At 49.9% G+C, this 22,223-nt stretch overlaps 1 protein-coding gene across 1 annotated transcript; it reads right to left on the reverse strand.

Moving 5' to 3' along the window:
• Positions 1 to 1,101: 1,101 nt before the first annotated feature.
• On the reverse strand, positions 1,102 to 20,520 carry STRIP1 (striatin interacting protein 1). The gene is made up of 21 exons (XM_061410888.1): positions 20,307 to 20,520; positions 17,828 to 17,897; positions 17,034 to 17,108; positions 16,477 to 16,611; positions 16,057 to 16,177; positions 15,221 to 15,289; positions 12,542 to 12,648; positions 12,307 to 12,434; positions 10,900 to 11,082; positions 10,308 to 10,525; positions 9,251 to 9,316; positions 9,082 to 9,145; positions 7,916 to 7,987; positions 7,352 to 7,426; positions 7,059 to 7,156; positions 5,752 to 5,878; positions 5,443 to 5,543; positions 4,668 to 4,734; positions 4,009 to 4,113; positions 3,193 to 3,397; positions 1,102 to 2,039 (listed from the first exon to the last, which is right to left on the reverse strand). The coding sequence occupies exons 1-21, from the start codon at positions 20,484 to 20,486 to the stop codon at positions 1,792 to 1,794; spliced, it is 2,514 nt and encodes an 837-aa protein (XP_061266872.1). The 5' UTR covers positions 20,487 to 20,520; the 3' UTR covers positions 1,102 to 1,791.
• Positions 20,521 to 22,223: the final 1,703 nt, after the last annotated feature.

The following is a 22,223-nucleotide window of genomic DNA, read 5'->3' on the forward strand; positions in this document are numbered from 1 at the left end:
GAGCCAGGCTGCATGGTGAAATAAGAATGTGAAAATTTATCTTACTCAAACTACAGTCTCAAAATACACACTTGCTATTGATCCTAGTACAAAACAGCAGAGAATCCATCATGTACACATAAATTGTGTTGAATCTCCTTGTCCTGTGCGAGTTACTTTGTGGTAAAGGATAATTGCAGGGACCTTCCATCTCCTAGGCCATGTGACTTACACATGGAGCACACTGCTGGCTCCACCAGGCTGCTCATAATCACACTGGTATGTCAATGCCTGTCCTGGAAGCCCAGCTCTGGGCCTGGACTGAGGCTCAATGGGCAGGTACTGAACGGAAGAGCCAACAAAGGGGAGAATTCCCCCAGAATACATTTCCTTTATAAGTCAAGACCCCTTGGAGACTTAGAAAAACCCCATACGTGGCCTACAAGTAAGATAAGGAAACTTGAAGCAGTTCTGAAAAGGGGACACCCTTTCTCAGCATCAGAACATAAGATCCTCAGAAGCAGAGCCTCAAGATCCAGCAAGGTGGAGGCAGACATATCCGGGAATCTGAAGGCTGGAGGCAGGCTCCAGGAGGCCTCACTGATGCTGAGCACAAAGGTGCGCCCTTCTTCAGCCACACGGGCCTGCCGACCCTCTCTTTCCCAGGACTCCTGATGGTCTGCTTCCCCAAGCTTTGGGCACTTAAGTCTCCTCTCAGTCCCAAGCACCTGCCCAGTGAGGGCCCAGGACAGACCCCTTCTCTGATCTGGCCCCTCCCCTCCTAGTACTGGAATTGGTTTGGCTGAGGCCAGCTCAAGGGTGTGAGCCAGAAAAACCTGGGGCTCCTAGTGCAATTATCTCTAACCCAGGGGGGTGCAAACAACTTATCACTTCAGCAACCCTGAGCCCTGGGGCTGGAAGCCCTGGAGCAAAACCAGACTAACTGGGGCAAGAACACTTGGGCTAAGTACCAACTCCCCCTCTGCTTCTCCTTCAGATGGGAAAAGTGGGCAGTTTGGCAGGGACAAGGGGGTGATCTATCAATGCTGGCAAGAAAATCCACTTTCTAGACCTGGAGGAGATGTTCAGGGGCCATGTTTCCTGCAGACAAGGCAATGGGCATTGGTTTTGCTTCCTTTTAATGTAAACAGAATACACAAACACATTAAAAACCTCAACATGACACGAGAATACACAGAGATTTATATATAGATATTTACAGACCTTGCACACCAAGAAAAAAAAAACAGCCCCTCCGATTCATGGAAGCTGCCTCTCCCCTAACCCTATCCAAAACCAAAGTGCTGGGGCAGCGGCAAGAGCCTCTGCAATTGCTTCTGGATGAAACCTAGCAAGAGGCTGGAATGACATCAGAAACCCCCAGAGCAAGGCCAAGATTCCGCTCTAATCCCAAGCCCTCCTTCTTTGGCAAGCTGACATGCCAAGGATTTGTGTCTCAGAAGAGTGAGCATGACCCCTGAAATTCAGACATGGTGCATTCCCAGCCCATTCCAGCCTTCAGTGGAATGACAAAGGAGCTGCAACCAACTGTGTCCAAGAGAGGAGGGCAAGGAAGAGTGAAAGAAGAGAGGATCTCAAGCAGAGAGATGACCACTCCCGAGCAGGACCCTGGGAATCAAAGAGAAGCCAGATCCAGACTTGCCCACCAGCCCAGCACTGGCTTGGAAGGGCACAGTAGGGATGTGCTGCCACCTGGAGGAGGAAGGGAGCACTGCAGCAAGGAACCAGGACAGCCCCTGGAGTACCTGGAGATCACCCCTTCTTTCATTTTCAGCCTCCCACCCAGGAGCCTCACTGAAGCAGCTCTTCCCAGGAAATGGGCTTGGAGAAGACCTCCCTTTCTAACCAGAGGTCATAGTTCATCTGGAAGTCCTCAGGGAGATCCACCCGCTGGCCCAGGACACTTTGCAGGCAGTTATCCACAGGCAGAAAGTCGGGGTTGCTGTGGGCCCGGTCATAGCGCCGGGCGTTGAAGCGCTCGATGTTGGCACGGAGGGCACACTCCTCTGCCTGGAAGTCCCAAGGCCGGGCATCGAGATCTACGATGAAGCAGGAGGACATTTTATGTTGAGAGCCAAAGCCTTGTGGCAGCTCCCCTTGGGGTCACTGCAGCTCAGGGCCATACAGGCTTGGGCTTGGACTGTTCAATGTCAACCAATAGCAGGAAACCTCCAAGCCCAACCCTCGGGAAGACTTACAGAACTTCTTTCCTAGGTACACAGGAAAGTCAGGTCAAAGGGGAAACACCAGAGCTACGGAGAAAGAGGCTATACAGCAGTTTATGTGGATCTGCTGAAGGAAAGCCAGGAGTACAACACACTTCTCTGAAAGTCACATTCCCCCTGGCTCTCCCAGATTAGAGGCAGGAACCTGCAGACATGCCCCCTTTGCTTATTCTCTCAAATCCCCGACCAGGTGCTGCGGGCCACCTTGGCTCTGTACAAATTCGGGGCGTTGGGAGTGCAGATGCAGTCACGTGGCCCTGGGGCCGTGGTCAGGAATTCGAAGGGTGCGGCAGCATGCTTGGGGGTACCAGGAAGACCTACTCTGCCAGGGAGGCCAAGGTGGGAGGGGAGGAACACGTGCAGATACAGAGGGGTACAGGGAGGCACCCTGCCAGGAGAGGGAACAAAAGTCCGGGACAGGATGGCCAAGGTGCTCAGAGCCCTCGGTGTGATGGAAGCTGGGCTGAGAAAGTGGGACAGATTACAGAGGACAGGGAGGAACCATGTGTGGGCCTGATGCGTTAAGAGTTTGGCTCTAATTCTTCAGGAAATCAGAAGTCAAAGAAGGATTTTACTCAGAGAGATACCACCACCGGATCTGGGTTTTATAAATATCAGTAGGGCAAAGTCTGAGGCACTGATGAAGGGAAAGGAACTAGAGGCAGGGAAGCCATCAGGAGCTGCGAGAATTTCGGTGACCAGAACCAAGGCAGCTGCAGGGGTGAGAGAAAGGACGAGAGTCTTGTGACAATTTCTGGTAAAGGAAAGAGGAGGCACAGAGAGGAGCAGGGATGACCACAGACAGAAGCCTGGCAGTTTCTCCAAGTCCTTCCTGGGCTTCCCTCTCTGATGCTACAGAAGCAGGAGCTGGGCACTGCCAGGTTGGTTGCTCGGAGGGAAACTTAAGAGCAAAGGGAGAGCTGTCGCCTGCCCCCACCCCCCTCCCTCGCCTCACACGGAGCCTCACCGTTGCCGTAGGCCCAGTCGTCGTTCAGCCGATGCCGCACCTTCTGGTAGATGGCAGACATGGTTTTCATGTTGCTCTTTCGCCACTGCCGTCCCAGATACTTGGTCTGCACCTTGAGCAGCTTCAGCACATACAGCTGCATCATGGCCTGTTTCACTTTCAGGGCCCGCTTCAGGATGGGGGCTGACTTGAACACCACCAGCATCTGGAAATGGGCACGAGGGAGGCTGTGTTGAGGGCAGAAATGAACCCTCCTCTATCATCTGGGTAGGGTGACCAAGTGTCGCAGTCTTCCTCAGACTGAAGAGTTTCTTGGGACATATGACTTAGACTAAAGTCTCCTGGCTAAAACTAGGCAAGTCCCAGGCAAACCTGGACGGTTGGTCGCCCAAGTATGGGTCATTCTGGAATTTGAAGAAAGCTACGGATTCCACCACCCGAAGTATCCTTATGTGCAGGTACATACGATTTCAGGGGGTTAGTGGGCCTCCCCACCCGAGGCATCCACAGAGTTAAGACAATTCTCAGAACCCTGGTTATGTTACCGGTGGAGATTAGGAGGCTATACAAAATTCCTTCTATATTACACGTGAATTTGTCTCAGTGCATGACTGTGCCGCTTCCAGTTCAACTCATCAAGGAACCAGGGATCTGCCCTCAACATGTAAGGATGTGGCTACAGGAGAGTTAGGTGAGGAAGATGTGGCTGCTCCAGCAACCCTGGGGACTCTCTGCCCCCACGTGAAGGGGACAGGATGGTGTGTGGCACTCTGGTTTAAGCTCTGGGACTCATGCCTGCTGGCTGTGCTGACTCACCATCGTCCTTGAATGCTTCCATTTTGTCAGCTTGTTCAAGATCCGAAGCAGATTAATACAAGAAAAGAGGTTTCTCCAGCAAAACTGGTTATTGTCACCTGCTTCCTGCAGGGAAAACCCAGGAACCATTGTCCCCTGCACAGCGGCAGGCGCCCCACAGTTTCCCAGGCCCTCCCATATATGACCTCAGCTCTGCTGGGTCACTCCACGTGGGCACCAGGAACCCTCTCCTCTCCTCAGCCTGGGGGAATGCCATCCCAGAAGCTGGCAAAGGGTAGGGGGTGATCCCGAGAATCTTCCTGCAGGCAATATGGAGCATGACATTGGGGGCTCTGGCCTCAGCCCCCACTACCTGGGGCACCCAGGCTCCCTCAGAGCTGTGGCCCCAGAGTTCCAGCGAGGGGAGAAGGAAACAACTCGACCAGGTGAGCTCTGGGTCAGCAGCCCCTGAAGACCACAGTCCTGACAAAATAATTTCTAAATCCAAATGTTCCTACAAGGTCCCCTCCCTGGTCCTCCTATGCGATGTCAGTGCTTCAAAAGCCAGGCACTCAACAGTGAGCTGACCTGTGAAGACGCCTTTCCCCCAGGTGAGGGGGCAGGCTCTCCGGTCCAGCCCTTACTCAGAGGGAGCGCTGGGGCAGAGGTCAGCTACTCACCAGACTCTCGGCAGTCAGCTCTGGCAGCTCGTGCACCACGCAGTGAGGGTAGTCCAGGACAGAGATGCTGCAGGGGGCAAGAGAGCAAGGCACCCACCATGAGCAAGGCTTTCCTCTCTGGCTTGCCGGAGCAGAAACAGCAATCTACCTTGTCTGCACTACCCTGATAGGGAAACACCGCCTACAAGAGCACTCATAAGACCCCTTTGTAGCCAGAGACAAGCTTGTAATCTTGTGAGGGGTGGAGAGAGCACGCTATCCCTCACAGCAACAAACCTGGGGCTGGGGGTAGATTTCTCAAGGCAATTAATTTACACCAAACCCCTACTGGAGACTGTGTCTGGCTAACAGCTCAGCTTGTGGCGTATCACAGTGACAAACAGTCAGTGTCAAGTACAGCTGGCACCAGGTGATGGGGCGGGATAAGAGCAGACAAGGCATCGCAGTGCACATGGCCGAGCTCCTGGAGCACGCAGGCAGCCCCGCCAGGCTCCTCAAAAGAATGGGGGACACAGAAGGACTGAGGGCAGTACTGGAGCCCAGGATGAGAACCTCCCACCCAGGCATAGACAGACTGAGTCACCTGTCACCAGACTAGCCAGACTCAGGTTTGACAAACTGGCGTTTTCTACAGACTACATTTCTTTCATCTTTGGGTCCTGACATCTGGCAGAGCACCAGCTTGTGGATGCTGACTGGGCTCAGTGGAAGAGGCCAGCTAGGAGCCCTGCCATCTGGCCATACCCACCCCTTCCTGATCCCTGGTCCTTATCACCTGTTCTTGGCAGTGATGTAGGACATAATGTTTTGATTGAAGAACTTTAGGATCAAAGGGATGCAGTTGGCAAACACCAGGTGCTGGGCCATGTACTCAAACTGAAAGCAACAGGAGAAAAAATAAGCATGCCCCTTGGGATCTCACCCTTTCTCTAGTGATAAAAGGCCTCGCATGGAGGACTGTTTATCTGCACATTCGTGCAGAGCTCAGGGAGGTTTGAAGGCCAAGCCTCCGTTCTTTGGGGCCAGAGGAGCGGCACTGCCCAAGGCCCTGGCCCCGTGGACAGAAGGAAGGGGCTATAGATACCTGATAGACGTGGTTCAGCTTGAAGTGCTTCAGCAACAGCAGCAGGACGGCAGAAATGGCCTTAACGATGACCTCTTTGTGGCGGTTCACATCCACTCCCAGCTTCATGCTCTGCAGCACTGTGGTGCTGGAAGCACAACCCCCGGTGAGCCCCCAGCACGTGCAGCACCTCCTGCCTGGCGCTCCCAGGACACAGGACTCCTGAGCCTTCTCGGGGCAGAGCTCCCACCTAACCCTCCACCCTATGGACATCTCAGAGGTTAGGCCCAGCTCCTCCCACCCACCTCCCAAGCAATCTAGCTCAGTACAACTGACTTCTTCCTTCTGATGCCCCAAACATATTCTTAGCCTATTTCCCTGCTTTTCCTCCAAAAATGAACTTCTCATCTCAAGATCTTCCTTAGGCTTCTGCCACCATACGCACTTGTGTTTCTCAGAGCATGTTCTGCTGGAATACCAGTATATTGAGATGGCTCTTGTTATGGGGAAAAGGGATTCTGAGTCAGATAAATTTAGGAAGTATTTACTTAAATCAGTTTCTTAATTTAGGAGTTAAGTTCTTAATTAAGGAGTTAACTATAACTCTTTATAAGAGAAGATTTAATACTTGAGTCTGGAACCCTTTTTCTGTCAGGTGGCCTGGCGTTCTCTGACATCCCCTTTGGTGTCAGCCAACCCTCCTACTCCCTCGCTGGCTGTCACCACTGGACCCAAGTGGCCAGCCCACCAGGGAGTTAGGCTCAGAGCTGGGCAGTCCTGGCAGGCAGGCAGGAGATCAGGTGCCCAGGTCCTTCTCAAAGTAGAACGTGATCTGAGTTTGTACTCTCACATCAAAAAGATGAGGTCAGGGCCCCAGGGAGGAAGAACCCCTAAAGATTTCACTATCACCCTGAGACATTCAAAAATATTTTTCATGCCAGTTCACTGGTGAATAGTAAGGAATATACACCCAGCTCCAATGGCTGATTTTTGTGCAGAAGCTAAAACTGTATATCCTGAATGTCCTAATCATTTAACAGAGGAGGAAGAGGAAGTGACTTCTCCAATTCACTCAGTCGCAGAGTCTACACTAGAATCCAGGCCAACTAGATGAAAGTGTCCTCACAAGCAGTAAAACTAAATATTTTACCCAGTACATTTTCTTTCTTCTAAACCAGGAATACCCTGAAGTTAATCTGCAGAGAAGCTGAGCCAACATAGCAGCAGCAACAACAAAACCAAGAACCACCAGCACCCAGCAACAGTGGACTGAAAGGCAAACACGTCCCCTTTCTGGACATCCTCAACACTCAAGACTTGACACTCACGGCATCTCCTCAGGCAGGACGTCAGCTAGGATGTTGATTGAGTCTGTTTTGGCCTTCGAGGTGGGAGCTGCGGCCAGCAGGATCTTCAGTAGCGCTATCTGGCAAGGAGCAGACATTCACACAGCGTGGCTGAGAGGGCCCCAGGCAGCACAGACTCCTGAGAGGCGGTGCTTTTAGAGGTGCTTACGGGGCAAAAGGAGGCACTCAAGGACACCGGTGGGCATGCTCTCAAGGCCTGTGTTGTGGGGCGGTGACCCCATGGCAGGCAGAGCTCTCAGGAGGCGCGCACTCACCATGTACTGTGGCAGGCTGGGGAGCAAGCCTTGGTACAGAGTTTCTGCAGGCACCTGTTCAACTTCCTCTTCTCCCTTTCAATACAATGGGTACAAGGGGCACTGACACAAAGCCTGGTCCCAACAATGCTCTCCCGAGCCAGCCTGCTAGCTGGCTGGAGGAGAATCTCTAAGTATGGACGTAAACGACAATGCTGATGATGATCACAAACTTTCAACAACAAAATGTGCCAGGTACTTCACTTGTAAAGACACAATGAATCCTTCCTACAACTCTATGAAGAAAGTACTATTGCTATTTCCATTTAACAGGCGAGGAAGGGAAAGCAGAAGGAGATCGAGTACCTTGCCTAAGTCCCCATCCACCAAGGGTGGAGCTGGGACTCCGAGGCAGGTGGCGCGCCCAGGTCTGTGCTCTTACCCCTGCGCCCGACACGCAGCAGCCCTGCAGCAGGGGCTAGACTGGGAGCTGTGGGAGGGCAGGCCGGGGTACTCTGCAGCCTAGGCCCATACAGTGCTGCCAACGGCTGGGATCCTGTGAGCTGAGGAAGGCCCCCAACTCACCCCTGAGAGAGGAGAGCGAAGGTACTCCTCCTCCATCTGTGCCTGGACCTCTGCAATCGACGTGTACTTGTGCTGCAAAGAGAGGGAAAGAGGCATTAGGGCAAACAGCCCGCACTCTGGCCAAACGCCCACACCTGGGAAAGGCCCCATGCAATTTTCTTCAAACGTCATCTTCTCAAAGAGGGCTAAGTCGCCACAGAGATCCTGAACTAAAACCCAAACCCAAAATATTTTTCTAAGTGGGCACCTATCTCTTAAAACCAGAATAAAAAAAGCACAGAACAGGTTAGGGGGAAAAAAGGAAAATTAAAGGAGAGAAGGGGACTTTCAGATAGCTACAGCTATAGGAGGAAACTTAAAAGCAGAATCAAGGACTCAAGTACTCAGAATCAAGTACTCAAATACTCAAAAAGCCTAGCTGCATGAGGCCCACCTAGTACTACAAATTTCAAAAATATTTTTCAAAAATATATGAACATTTATATTCCAGATACGCTCTTAGGAGATACACCTCTTCCTCATTGTGCTGTTTCCTCCCATTGGAGGGACACGTGTGTACCAAACACCCTGGTCTCTCCCCGCCGCCCCCCAACTCACTCCTCCCCTTCCTGACTGGCCAGTATGGGAGGAGGAACAGGACAGTCTCAGCTCCACCTCTTTCTCTTCTCTCTTAAGGAAAAAGAAAGCCTGTACACTCTTCTGCTCCTTGCTGGGCTGAGCAGGGCTCCAGCCCGCTCTGGTCTGGGTGGGCGAGTCTGCCCAACTCTGGAAGGGAGGTGTCAGGACACCTCCCGCAGCTGTGCTCTCACAGCACTCCATCGGCAATGAAGCTGGCATCTGAATCTCCATCTGCCTACTCCTCTAACTCAACTCCCTGAACTTGGGCAAGGAAAACAGAGGCTATTTCCTAAGCCCCTTAAAACGCCAACTGTCAGTTAATATAATCTTTAATGGGTACCCCAGTAAGTATCCAATAAAAAAAGCTCAGTTAAAATAAATAAAATGTATGAAAAAGTGTTTTCAAGGATACTGCCACTGTCCACCTATTCCTCCACCCCTGGTTCCTTCAGGCAGACAGAAGTCTAAAACAGCTTCTGCCAACAGGCTGGTCTCACTTTACTCACTTGGGACCAAACTAGGCCAAAAGCTTACCTGAAGCCACCTACCTGTTTCAGAGTCTTGATGCTTTCATGGATTGGCCTGGGCAGCCCCACCACTGTGTTCGTGTCACTGGAGAACAAAGGCCCTGTGTTAGGTCTGGGTCCTCAAACACCTGAGGCCGGGAGGGTGACCTTCCCACTACCTTTCTTTAAAAGGCACTCAGATCATACTCACCTGCCCAGAGTATAACCTATGAACTTGCTGCGGCTGGACTCGAGGAACATCTCAATGTCTTTCTCTCTGCCAAAGGAAAAGACTGCGGCTTTCTTACAAGTTACCTCAAGGCATCATGGTTAATAAAACACGAAACGTCCAGAAATTGTGAAGCTAAAAGAAAAAGTCTCCCACAATTGTTTTTCTTTTTGAAAAAAGAAAATAAAAAAAAGAAAGAACTGAAACCTTCAAACTATTTTAAAGTCCTTCACAATGCTGTTGGATCAATACTCTGAAAACATATTAAGTGTAACTAATTCATAAAATTAAGGTGCTACATCAAACTTAAAAGCGTACTTTATTCAAGTGTACTTGATGTTAATAACAAGTCTGTCAACAGAATTTCTCAGATATTTTTGAAATTTCCAATTACAGCTGTAAACTACTCATTTTTTCATATGAGTCATATTGTCCTGTCTCAGACCATTAGGCTAGCTTGCATTTTCTGATGACTTGTTCTGTATTCCCATCACAGATCACTGAAAACTGGGGCTTTACTTAGATCAAGAAAATAACTTCTATACCCTTTCCCATGTTCATCTATTTCTTAAGTTGATGCCCTTTTAAACAGATTACATTTATATGCATACAGGAACCTTCAAATCCATAGATTCACACACATGTATCTCAAGCATCTTAATTATGGTTCTAAAGAAGTTCTTCCTTAATCTATAATTTTCTGTCAAATATCATACACAACCCCTGGGAGAGTGGAGATGGGTTTACTTAAATGTCCTTGTTTTAATCTTTTTCGTAATTCCTTTCACTAGTATTGCATCTAACCAAGAGCTAATACACATTACTGACTTGAGAGCCATGTAAGGGCCTCTTTGTGCCAGGCCAGCACCCTGACCCCCCAGGGCCAGCACTGGGTACTTCAAAAGAGGCTCATCCCAAGGCCAAGGACATCCTGGCCTTGCACAGGACCTCATGTGACAACTCAGGCCAGATGCCAGGCCTGCGGGAATGATGACTCTGGTTTCAGGAGTGAAGAGCGTTCGGGAGGTCTGAGACTCACCTGACCTTGGGAGCCCACGGGAGCCCCTTTGGGCAGGTCAGCCTGTCGGTCTGGGGGTGCTGCAGTGGGGGAGGCATGACCTCATCCCGCTCAAGGGGGAACGTCTCCCCCTCCAGACTGTTGTCGTCATCATTCTCCTCCTCCTCCTCTCGAGAGTCATCAGCCTTGTAGGGATCCCGCTCGTTGAAGGCATCCAAGTTGTCCTGCTTTATGAGTGCCTGAAAGCAGAGGAAGGGAGGTCAGACAAGAGCCAACCAACGAACAAGAAAGGGGCATGGAGGCTGGAGAGGCAATTACGTAGAAAGGTGGTAGGAAGAGAGCCAGGAGCAGTGGAAAAACCTGAGAGCAAGTCATGGTCTCGGGCCCAAGTGACCAATCAGTTCTTGCCCCAGAGTCCCTCAGAAGTGCCACGTCCTAAGTGCCCACTAGATCCTGGCCCCTGGGCTGGGGACAGTGTCCCTGCTCTAAAGGCATGCACACTGACGCTGATCAGAGGGGACCTGCAATAACCTGGGGCTCATCCAGAGACCATGCCACTGCACCTGTGCACCCTGAGAACCCTCAGGAGTCATGGGGACCTTGTCGCCCTCACCTTGTGCTCCCGACGGCCCCGTTTCTGCTGCTGCTCAATCAGGTCAGAGGCAGAGGCCGGGGGTGAGGCAGCCCTCATGTTGCGGATGACCTTGATGCTGTCCTCAGGCAGCGGGGGGAGCCCCAGGATGGCGCGCTTCTCGGCCTTCATGCTCTGCAGCTCCTCAAAGCCGCCCAGAGTGCACTGCATCAGACAGGTGTGAAGCCAGGTCAACATGTCCATAAGCCAGTCCCTGTCTGTGTCAGGCTCGAAAGTATCTGTGACACCACGTCTTTACAGAGACGACACAGCCTCTGAACAAGGGACTTAGCCCACCTCCAAGAGAAGCAAGTGACATCATCATGGGAGAGGAGAAAGGGGGGTCAAGGAGGAGAGACACATAGGCTGACAAAGCCTGGCGCAGAAGCACACGTGGCTCTGTGCGGCCCACAGACTCATCAAGTAACAACAAAGCTGCCTGAAGAGCTTAACCCTTCAAGTTCCTAGAAAAGTAGGTGACACTCAAATGCTTCAAATGCTGTACATGCTAGTCTTTCAAACTTAAATTGGGAATATATTGCTGGATGCTCAAATTAAGAAAACAAAAAACAAAAAAAAAACTTCATCTAAACAGCCCTCTAGAAGTAAAACCCCAGTAGAGCTCAATGATTTTAAGCTGCTTCATTTCACTGTTTCTGAGCAATTCAATTGCTTTCCACTCTGGCTTCAATGAGGCTTCACAGGCAACCAACAGGCTTCTGGCCAAGATGCAATGTGTAGACCACTCTGAAGGGGCCTAAACTCACTGAGCTCGCTCTGCAGAGTTGGCCTATTATGGAAGATGGGAAGGTGAGGCCCAGGGAGAGCAAGAGTACAGACTCCAGCTCCTCTGTCCTCCCAGAAAAAAAGGCTCCTGGTCTGGTATGGGTCTGGCTACTGAGCATGGCCCCCAAGCTAAGGGTGATGGCCAGCCTACTCTCCTGGACCCAATCCTTCCCTACCTAGAAAGTAAGCCACCATACCCTGAGGATAATGTAGGCTCAGGGCTCACCCTTTCTTCTTTCCAGTGACATCTGACTGAGGGGCCCTTTACACCAGCTTTAATCTTGCCTCGAATCATTTTACAAGCTCCAGGTTCAAGAGCAGCCTGTCTGGGGAGAAGGTGTTCCATGATTGCAGAAAACAGTTTCCAGGAACCAGGGAACCAACCACCTATTCTGATTCAAACACAAGTCCTCTTAGGCTGCTGTGAGCCCAAAGTGACACTTTTTTGTCATTTCCTTTCAGGACCCTTCTTTCAGAGTTTTTTTTTTTTCAACTAAAGCAGTTATGTATTCATACAATTCAATATCCAAAAGGATACACAGTGAAAGTCTCCCTCCTCCCCTGTCCCCTAGCACCTGAGTTCCCCTTCAAGGAAGTGCTCACCAACACTGTCTTCCAGAGCAGCAAAAGAACCTTTTTCATGGGGAAGTGAGGCGCATGGCCACTGCAAAATTTGGTCACCATCCCAAACAGCATGATGGCAAATGGCTCATTGTTGTACAGCGGGGAACCTGGGGGACACCAAGGTATCAGGACCACCGGCAGCAACAGGACCCTCCCAAAGCCCTCCAGCCTCTGTTCCCAGGAGGGCCTCCAGCCAGGGCCCCCAGAGTCCTACCCAGCTCAGCCCTGAAGGTCTGTCGCATCGTCCTCCACTCAGCCTTATCACCCTCACACTCCTGGTGAACGGTCTCCACAATCAGGTACATGATGTTGAGCAAGACCCTGGGAGTAAGAGGCAGCTCATAAGGGGGCAAGATGGGGGATCAAGGGAGCACCCTGGTTTCCTCACATCCCACCTGACATGAGAAAAGCCTGCACACAAAGGCTGGCTGGGGCGGGGGTAGACGTAGGGCTGTGGGGACTGTAAGGTAGAAAAACTGAAAACTCAGTCCCACAAAACACCTGTGATGTTTCCTTCTTTGTCCTTGGTGCTAACGTTGGGACCACACCTTCTATTCTGTGTTTCTAGGGTATGAGTGCTTACTCAAAGCAGATGCTTAATAAATGGCTATTGAATGGATATCCAGACATGAGCAAGAATGGCCCAAAGCATTTACTACCCTAAGCTTCCTGGAATGAGAAAAACACAGAGGCAGGAGTGAGCTGCGGAAGTGGGTGTTGGATCAGACAAAGCAGAGGATGGTCAAGGTGAGAACAAGCAAATGTTTACCCTGTGATGGAGTAGAAACAGGAGCGAGCAGGATGATGGCCAGGGACCCTAACTACTGTAGGGAACGTCACCAGCATCTAATCTGAAAACTTCCAAATTCACAAAAAGAGGTGGATTCTAATCCTCACAAAAATGGAAAGGTAATCTTTCTGTTTAGCAGCTGCTAATCACAATGGTGTGATCACTCATCTAGAGCTAGACATCCTGAATGTGAAGTCAAGTGGGCCTTAGAAAGCATCACTACCAACAAAGCTAGTGGAGGTGATGGAATTCCAGTTGAGCTATTTCAAATCCTGAAAGATGATGCTGTGAAAGTGCTGCACTCAATATGCCAGCAAATTTGGAAAACTCAGCAGTGGCCACAGGACTGGAGAAGGTCAGTTTTCATTCCAATCCCAAGGAAAGGCAATGCCAAAGAATGCTCAAACTACCGCACAATTGCACTCATCTCACACGCTAGTAAAGTAATGTTCAAAATTCTCCAAGCCAGGACTCAGCAATACGTGAACCGTGAACTTCCTGATGTTCAAGCTGGTTTTAGAAAAGGCAGAGGAACCAGAGATCAAATTGTTAACATCTGCTGGATCATGGAAAAAGCAAGAGAGTTCCAGAAAAACATCTATTTCTGCTTTACTGACTATGCCAAATCCTTTGACTGTGTGGATCACAATAAACTGTGGAAAATTCAGAAAGAGATGGGAATACCAGACCACCTGATCTGCCTCTTGAGAAATCTGTATGCAGGTCAGGAAGCAACAGTTAGAACTGGACATGGAACAACAGACTGGTTCCAAATAGGAAAAGGAGTCCGTCAAGACTGTATATTATCACCCTGCTTATTTAACTTATATGCAGAGTACATCATGAGAAACACTGGGCTGGAAGAAGCACAGCTGGAATCAAGATTGCCGGGAGAAATATCAATAACCTCAGATATGCAGATGACACCACCCTTATGGCAGAAATCGAAGAGGAACTAAAAGCCTCTTGATGAAAGTGAAAGTGGAGAGTGAAAAAGTTGGCTTAAAGTTCAACATTCAGAAAACGAAGATCATGGCATCCGGTCCCATCACTTCATGGGAAATAGATGGCGAAGTGGAAACAGTGTCAGACTTTATTTTTTGGGGCTTCAAAATCACTGCAGATGGTGACTGCAGCCATGAAATTAAAAGACGCTTACTCCTTGGAAGGAAAGTTATGTCCAACTTAGATAGCACATTGAAAAGCAGAGACATTACTTTGCCAACAAAGGTCTGTCTAGTCAAGGCTATGGTTTTTCCTGTGGTCATGTATGGGTGTGAGAGTTGGACTGTGAAGAAGGCTGAGCGCCGAAGAATTGATGCTTTTGAACTGTGGTGTTGGAGAAGACTCTTGAGAGTCCCTTGGACTGCAAGGAGATCCAAATAGTCCATCCTGAAGGAGATCAGCCCTGGGATTTCTTTGGAGGGAATGATGCTGAAGCTGAAACTCCAGCACTTTGGCCACCTCATGCGAAGAGTTGACTCATTGGAAAAGACTCTGATGCTGGGAGGGAATTGGGGGCAGGAGGAGAAGGGGACGACAGAGGATGAGATGGCTGGATGGCATCACTGACTCGATGGACGTGAGTCTAAGTGAACTCCAGGTGTTGATGATGGACAGGGAGGCCTGGCGTGCTGTGATTCATGGGGTTGCAGAGTTGGACACGACTGGGCGACTGAACTGAACTGAACTGAAACTTGGGACACAGCCAGGAAACATCCTGACGTCGTCAGGACTAACCCCATGCAGATGGGCAAGCTGTGCTTGAAAAGCACAGGTTGTACATGGCTGACACAAGGAGCCACTTCGCATGCTTCATCCCAATACAAAAAGCTACTCCACCAAGCTTCTGGGCAGCAGCGTGGGCAGGAGGCCACACTTATACTAAGTGGCTCCACCCTGATTTCCTCTGGGGGTCTCATCCCAGGGCCCACTCAGGGAGCCCTCAGTAGGGCCTGCTCATCATACACCAAGCCCATCACATCCGCAGATTAGCACGTGCAGAAGAACAGCACACACAGCGAGGAAACCCGGAGCCCCTGCCTGCCCCGCCCTCCTTCTCCGGCTATCGCTCAGGGAGCCCAGGGGTGCTGCTCGCCTCACCTCAGGTCTGTGCTGTCCGCCAGAGAGATGGCTGGCTTCCTCACCGCACTGCTGCAGGCAGCACTGTTGCTGTGGGAGAGATGTGAGAGTCAGTGCCTTCCCCCAGGAGGAAGAGAAGTGGTTCCCCCAACAAGTGCTGCCCAACAAGGTGATAAAACCCTATGCGATGCACTTAGACTCACAAGAGCCCACAGGACCCAGCGGGCAAAAACTCAGGCCCTGAACCAGACTGCCAAGGTTGGAATCGTGGCTCTAACACTGCCTAGCCATGTGCCCCTGGACACTCAATTTCTCCATGCCATAGATTCCCCATCTGCAAAATGGGGACGGTAACAGCAGCTATGTTATTAATGAATTAGTAGGTATAGTGTCCTTAGAACAAGGCCTGGGACATGCAAGCACCCAAGGAGTGCTTTTACTACTGATGGTGTTTTCCTTAGATGAGCAGCAGCTGGCGTGTCCACCAGACAAAGGACTAGTGGAGACGAAGGCCAGAGCAGGTGCTGTTTGAGCCCATGTGCCAGCCTTGTGCCCGGTCTCCTGCTCAGGGGAAACTCAAGGCAGTACGCAGGTTCACAGTGAGAGACCTTTATCTTTTTCTGGAGGAGCACTGTAGGTCGGCAGGAGCTGCACTGTCTAATGAGCTCTTTGGTGTTAGCGAGCTGTGGGCCCCTCATTGGTCTTCGAGGTTTGGGTCAGCATCTCGCCTATTATTCAAGCTGGCTGGTCAGAACAGAGCCCCACGTGGCCCATTTAACCCACTCAAAACTGCTTAGTTCTGCAAGTTCTGCCCCTCTGCCCCCCTTCCCCCACTTGAGCCCCTCAGAAGAACTCACTCTATTTCCATGTTCAGAAGCTCCACCAGAGCGTTGAAGGTGCCCACCTCCAAGAGCAGAAAGGTGTTGTAGCGCATCCAGGACTGAACCTCAGCCTCTGAGCTGCACTCCCCAAAGGTGCCTGCAGACACAGGGCACGGCTCACTGCATCCCTGCCCGCATCTGACCGGGCAGCAGACACAGGGCACGGCTCGCTGCGTCCCTGCCCGCATCTGACCGGGCAGCAGACACAGGGCACGGCTCGTCGCGTCCCTGCCCGCATCTGACCGGGCAGCAGACACAGGGCACGGCTCGCTGTGCCCCTGCCCGCATCTGACCGGGCAGCAGACACAGGGCACGGCTCGCTGCGCCCCTGCCCGCATCTGACTGGGCAGCATCACTGAAGCTGGTGTCGGGGGTCTCTGGGTGTCCACTCAGTACCTTGGGCAACATAGAGAATCGCCCGAGCCACCTTGAGCCTCTTCTCCCTGGCAGTGACCTCCAAGCCATCCAGGAGCCTCATGGCGTGGGTGCGGTGCTGGTTGGTGTCCAGCTCGGTCCACTTTTTATCTGTCACTGCCAAGAGAGAGACTGCTTAGACTGGAGCCCAGAAAAATCCTCCCAATGGAACAGACACCATATTAACCCATCAAATTCAGGACTGCCACAGGACCAGAAGCTCAGAAAGATAAATTACTCCTTACATAAGGGAGGAGGTCACACCACTGCCCCATGAATTTGAAGTGTGGTTGAAATACTGCTATTTTGGGTGCAATTTTAATTACATAAAGCTTCCCCCATGATACACACTTCTGAAAAGCCCCCACCAGAGTACCTGCAAGCCCACCCTACATGTCACATCCAGCCTTGAATAACCATGGTTCAGCAGGTTTTTTAGGCCACTCCAGGATGACTGAGGTCATTCAGATGACTAAGAGAAACCTGTAGCTCTCAGGATGCAGGGTGAAAGGAGCCAAGAAGGAGGGGAATCGTCTCACCATGCATTCGAAAGTCCTCCTCAAAGCATTTTCGATTCATCAGGAATTCTGGTCCTTCCGTGTAGCTATAGAGCTCTGTCAAGAAAAAAGGTCATCATCTCCATGTCGATGTCCCATAGCAGGGCCACAAGTAGCAGAGAAGGTGAGGTGTTTGCCTCCAGGCCCAACTCTGTCCCTGAGTCATAGTGACTCCTGGATGATGCTATCTAATTACTAAGGGGGTCTCAGTGCTCTAATGTGCACAATGGAATGCTGACTACCCTTGTGGCCAGTAACCAGATGCCAGCTAGGCATAAAGCCTGGCATTTCCAGTCCAATGAGCATTGATCCCACCATGCTATGCCAAAGGCTAACTGCCACCATGAACATGTCTCTCTCAAGTGGCATGAGAACAGGGCCTGTACTATGGAGGCTTGAGAAGCAGCTCAGGCTGATTGCATACTATACATGAGCAGCAGTGGCAACAACAGATGGACACAGAGATAGACCCACTCACTGGCATTCCTCAGGACTCCTTGTTCGAGGAGAGACCACTGTCAGGGGGATTGTGTATGGCCAAAGAACATCAATGTCCACAGTGGGACTGGGCCACAGCCAATTGAGCTGACCATGCGGAGATGTTTCATAAAAGTAAAGGACAAGTCAAAGTTATGAGATATGAAGGGCTTGAATCTAATAATAAGTTTCATATATACATATCATTACTAGTACTAACTAGGAGATAAAATGAACTCCAAAATGACACTCACTCTCAATTTTATTAAAGACCAAGTAATAGAAGGCCTCTGCCTTACCTGAGAGTTCTGCAGCCCACTTGTCTGTGTCAGCATACTCAAACTCCAGGTCAGGAGACTCAGAATAGCCCTGTTGAGAAAAAAAGGGTTATATAAAAGATCACCGTGAGTGTTTTCCAAAGGAACAAACACACATGCTTCCAGAGACACCACTGTGTTATAGGACATCACTGCCTTCACTTTTCTGACGTTTTATCTCAACGTTTTTGTCTTCTGGGTTAGTTTGGCTCTCCCTACCAAGCCTTCTCAGAGTACCTTGCACTACTCCTTCATGTCACTTACCATAACTAGTAATTATACGTGCACCTGTGCATCTGTTTCGTGTCCATTCTCACCAATGATTTCACAATGCTCAGCACAGTACTTGGCATGAATGACCGAATGAACAGCGTATACTCAAATAAGTACTTGTTGGATAAATGAACACTAAAGCTTCCATGTGTTCCATGCAGTAAAATGATCATTCCACATGGTACGAAGATTTTAGAAGCCTTGTTTCTTTCTGGCTAGTGGGCTATCAACAGCTCAGTACAAAATAAGTATTGACACCCTCAGTCTTCCTGCCTTTCTCTCAAATTTCAGCAAGAACTGACAGAGAAGGCAGCAGCTGAACAGAAATGGCTTCCCTCCCACACATAGGAGAGATTATGGCAAAGAATCTTTTGACTGCTGGAAATATGTGAGTACTGAGAACACACCATCTGGGAAGCCCTGTTCTGGGAAAAGAGAAGAGGTGAAGAAAAAGGCAGTCCTCAGCTTAATTACAATCTACTTGGGAAGACAATGACCACCCACAAAATGACATAACATACCCTCAAACATGAATAACATAAATAACTCTACTTCTTATTCAGAGGCAACAGACTGCACAGTTTCATAAGTTCCTGAGCTTCAGTTTCTTCATTTATGCAATGAGCATGACAAAAATCTATCTTGAAGGTTTTTTAAGGACTAATCAAAATGATGTGGCACACAGTGGGCTCTCATCAAACACCTGCCTCCCTGTTCTGCAGGCATGCCTCAGGCTCCCAGCCGACTGATTTCAGCTTTGACTCAAAAGAGAGCTGTTATCAGTATTTCTAAGAAAATAGATTTTGACAGGTCTCTCAGCTTAAATGTGTTCACTGAATGACCTTCCATGTGTTCAATCTATATAGAAATTAAAGGGTAGAAAGTACATTTAATGGAAACACTTAGGAAAATTGTTAACTATTTAACAACTATGATGCTTCTGATGATGAAACTGGATTCACCCCTACCACTTTAAAAATCCTCCATACTTGAAAAATTATTAAGAAGTCACCACTGATGTGCAATCAGCCCATCATGCAAGGGCTCCTAAAAGGTCGGTTTCATTGCTTTTTCAAATAATTCACTTCAAGCTCAAAGTGTATCTGACTGGAACTTGTCAAATTTTGATGTCTGACCAGATGTTTGTTCTTGCCAACAAAAACCAAGAGCTTGAGAGGTACTGATTTCAGGTGTCTAAAGACAGCATCATCACTCTGGTATGACCTGATACATTATATCTGGACAAGAAAAAATGCCTTCTCATTAATAAGCACCTGACTGCTAATCAGCCTCAGGTGAAAGAAATTTCCTAGTAAGTGCTCTGGGAACATGCTGATTAAGAAGCCCTAAAACGCTGCTACCGTGTGTGTCTTCATTCATGAATTCTACAATGGAATGCAGTGGGAGTAATGCTTTAACTCGGGGTGAGGTGACTAGTCAGCTCCAGACTACGGTGTCTCCGGAATGGGAGGAACAGCCCACTAACGAAAGAAGAGAGTTGAGCCCCAACGCCTGTTTAAGTTATTTCTGATCTTTAACAGTTCAGCATCGGGCGGACTGGGCACACCAACCACCGGGCACTGTCTAACCGTGGCCTGAATCTGCAGTGGCTAAGCTCAGAGCAGAATAAGACTGTTCCCCTTTCCAACCATCGCGACCTACAGGCGCGTAGTATTGATACTATTAGTGCTAATTAATTAGCTCAGTCCTTCTCTGAGGTGCCTTCCCAACCCTCGCCAGTCCCTTCCCAGCCCACACACGCCCTCCACCGTGCGCCGCGGAACCTACAGGACCAGAAACTGGAGATGATTAGGGGGTCTGGGGTGTAGCCGCCCCGCCCTCTAGAGCGCACGCAGATCACTGACTCTTCACCCGAGAAATGGGGCAGGGGGCGGACTTCCGAGGGGCTGGGGCCCAGAGGCCGCGCCCACAGCCCGGGCCTCAGAAAAGGCGACACGGGCTCCGGGAGCTTCTCCCGGTCGGCAGAGCTCGGGGCGGGGACCCCAGCTTCACGCCTCCGACCCCCGGGAATGCCTGCCTTGCTTCCAGCTCCTTTCGCTGTAAATGACAACTCTCCTGCCGAACCCTCCAGGAAACCCAGCCTGGACCCGAAAGCGGCCCCGAAGTGGGGCCGGGGTGCACCGCCGCCGCCCGCCTGGTGCTAGCCTCGCCCCCCGAAGCTCCTGACCTCCGAGTCTTTTCGCTGGTTGCGGTTGAACTCTCGGGCTTTGCCACCAGGCAGGAGGCCTCCGGCGGTCCGCGGTGCCCCAGGTGGAGGCTGCGCGGTTGCAGGCGGCGGAGGTGGCGGCGGCTGAGGCTGCTTGTTGTTCATGATCAGCGGGCCGGGAGTGCCGGCTGCCGGCTCCATCTTGGCGGCTCCACACCCCCGGCTCGATTCACTGACCATGGCTGTGATGCAACTCTCGCGTGAATTCCTCCCGGAACGCGCCCTGGTCGCCATATTAAGTGTGGCGGCCAATGCCAGAGCCATCTTGACTGCCCAACACCTCGCGAGATTTTCTCTGTGAAATCTTATCCTTCTTATAGTTTCTGTTTCGTTTCCAGTTTAGAGATCGTTTTATCTGCAAAGCCTCGCTTAGCCCCTCAGCCAGTTTAGTGGAACCCCTCTCTTTCCTTTAACATCGCTTTGCACTTGTTACTTTCACAGCTCTGTCCAAAGCTTGCGGGATATTGTAGAGAACAAAATGGACACGATCCCAGTCTTCATGGAGATTACCTTCACGTGGGGGAGATGTGGGAAACGAATGAGCAAATCAATGAAACAATTACAGTTATGACATTCTTTTAATCATTCATTCAACAAACATTTAATGAATGTCTCCTAGACTTCAGGCAGTGCGAGAGAGTGGGGAACAAAATCAAGTTCCTACACTAATGAAAAAAATGAAATGATCTATAACATAGAGCCTGTGAGTGAGCCAGACAATGCGCTCACAAACAAGTGCTAAGAAGAAACGAAAACAAGTGTAAGGCATTGGAAGGTGACAGTGATCGAGGTACAGCTGGGCTATGTTAGGTAGGCTGCTTAGGAAAGGAGGGGCTGAGAGTGATTTTCAATGAGTTCTAAAAGAAGTGAGGGAGAGCCATACCAATATCCATGGAGGTAACATAGACAGAGGGACCAGCTAACTCCAGAGCCTCCTAGGTGGCTTGGCAGGAACTGAGTGAGCCAGGAGAAGAACAGTAGGAGATGAGGGCCATGTAAATGCAGGGGCCAGATAAATATAGGGCCTAGAAAAGCATAGAAAGTAGTCTGGATTTTATTTTAAGTAAAATGGAAAGCCATCAGAAAGTGTTGACCTGCTGCTGCTTTTGGAGAAAGGATTGGGGTGTTGCAAGAGTAGGTGAGGGTGGACAGGTTCAGAGACTATATAGATGGAAATGATGGTGTCTTACGCCAGGTTGGAACATTGGGTTGATATGGTATTTCTGTATTGTGTAGGTAGATTTGCTGAAAGACTGGAATCCTATCAGCAGGATAGGAAGGAATAAAGGATGAGTCCTAAATTTTTGGCTTGAGCAACTGGGTGGGTGGTTGTATTGTTTATTAAAATAGACATGTCAGAGGAAAATAGGTTTGGAGGAAGATCAGGATGTCTGTTTTGGACATGTCATGTTTGAGATGCCCATTTGACATCTTAGAGGTGATATGTAGTAATTACCTGATACTGTGCTGTGAAATCCTTAAAAGCGTTTTATTTATCCTTGTTTCTCCAGAACTACATTTTGGCTGCTGAGTTCTTGGAAAGTCATTGTGATGCAACTCTTATATGATTTCTGCCAAGGTTCTACCTGGTAGTTGCTTTAAAAGTCTTTGTTGCAAAATAATAAATCCCAAGCTGCTATGTTGGTACTTCCTCCTACCTATGTTCCTGTCCTTTGGTCCCGTTCCTTCTCAAATCCAGTAATATATTTTATAAATTAGCATTTCATCCAAGCTGAGCTGGTTCAAGCTGATAGGAAAAACTAAGGAATTTGCAGGAAAAGGACCAAAGCTGAGAGAATTCTTAGGTAATACCAACAAACTCCGCACAACCGAACACCTGACATCTAGTTTCAGTGACCACAGTTTGGTCACGTTCTA

Source organism: Bos javanicus, chromosome 3 (genome assembly GCF_032452875.1).
Source record: "Bos javanicus breed banteng chromosome 3, ARS-OSU_banteng_1.0, whole genome shotgun sequence".
NCBI classification, from domain to species: domain Eukaryota; kingdom Metazoa; phylum Chordata; class Mammalia; order Artiodactyla; family Bovidae; genus Bos; species Bos javanicus.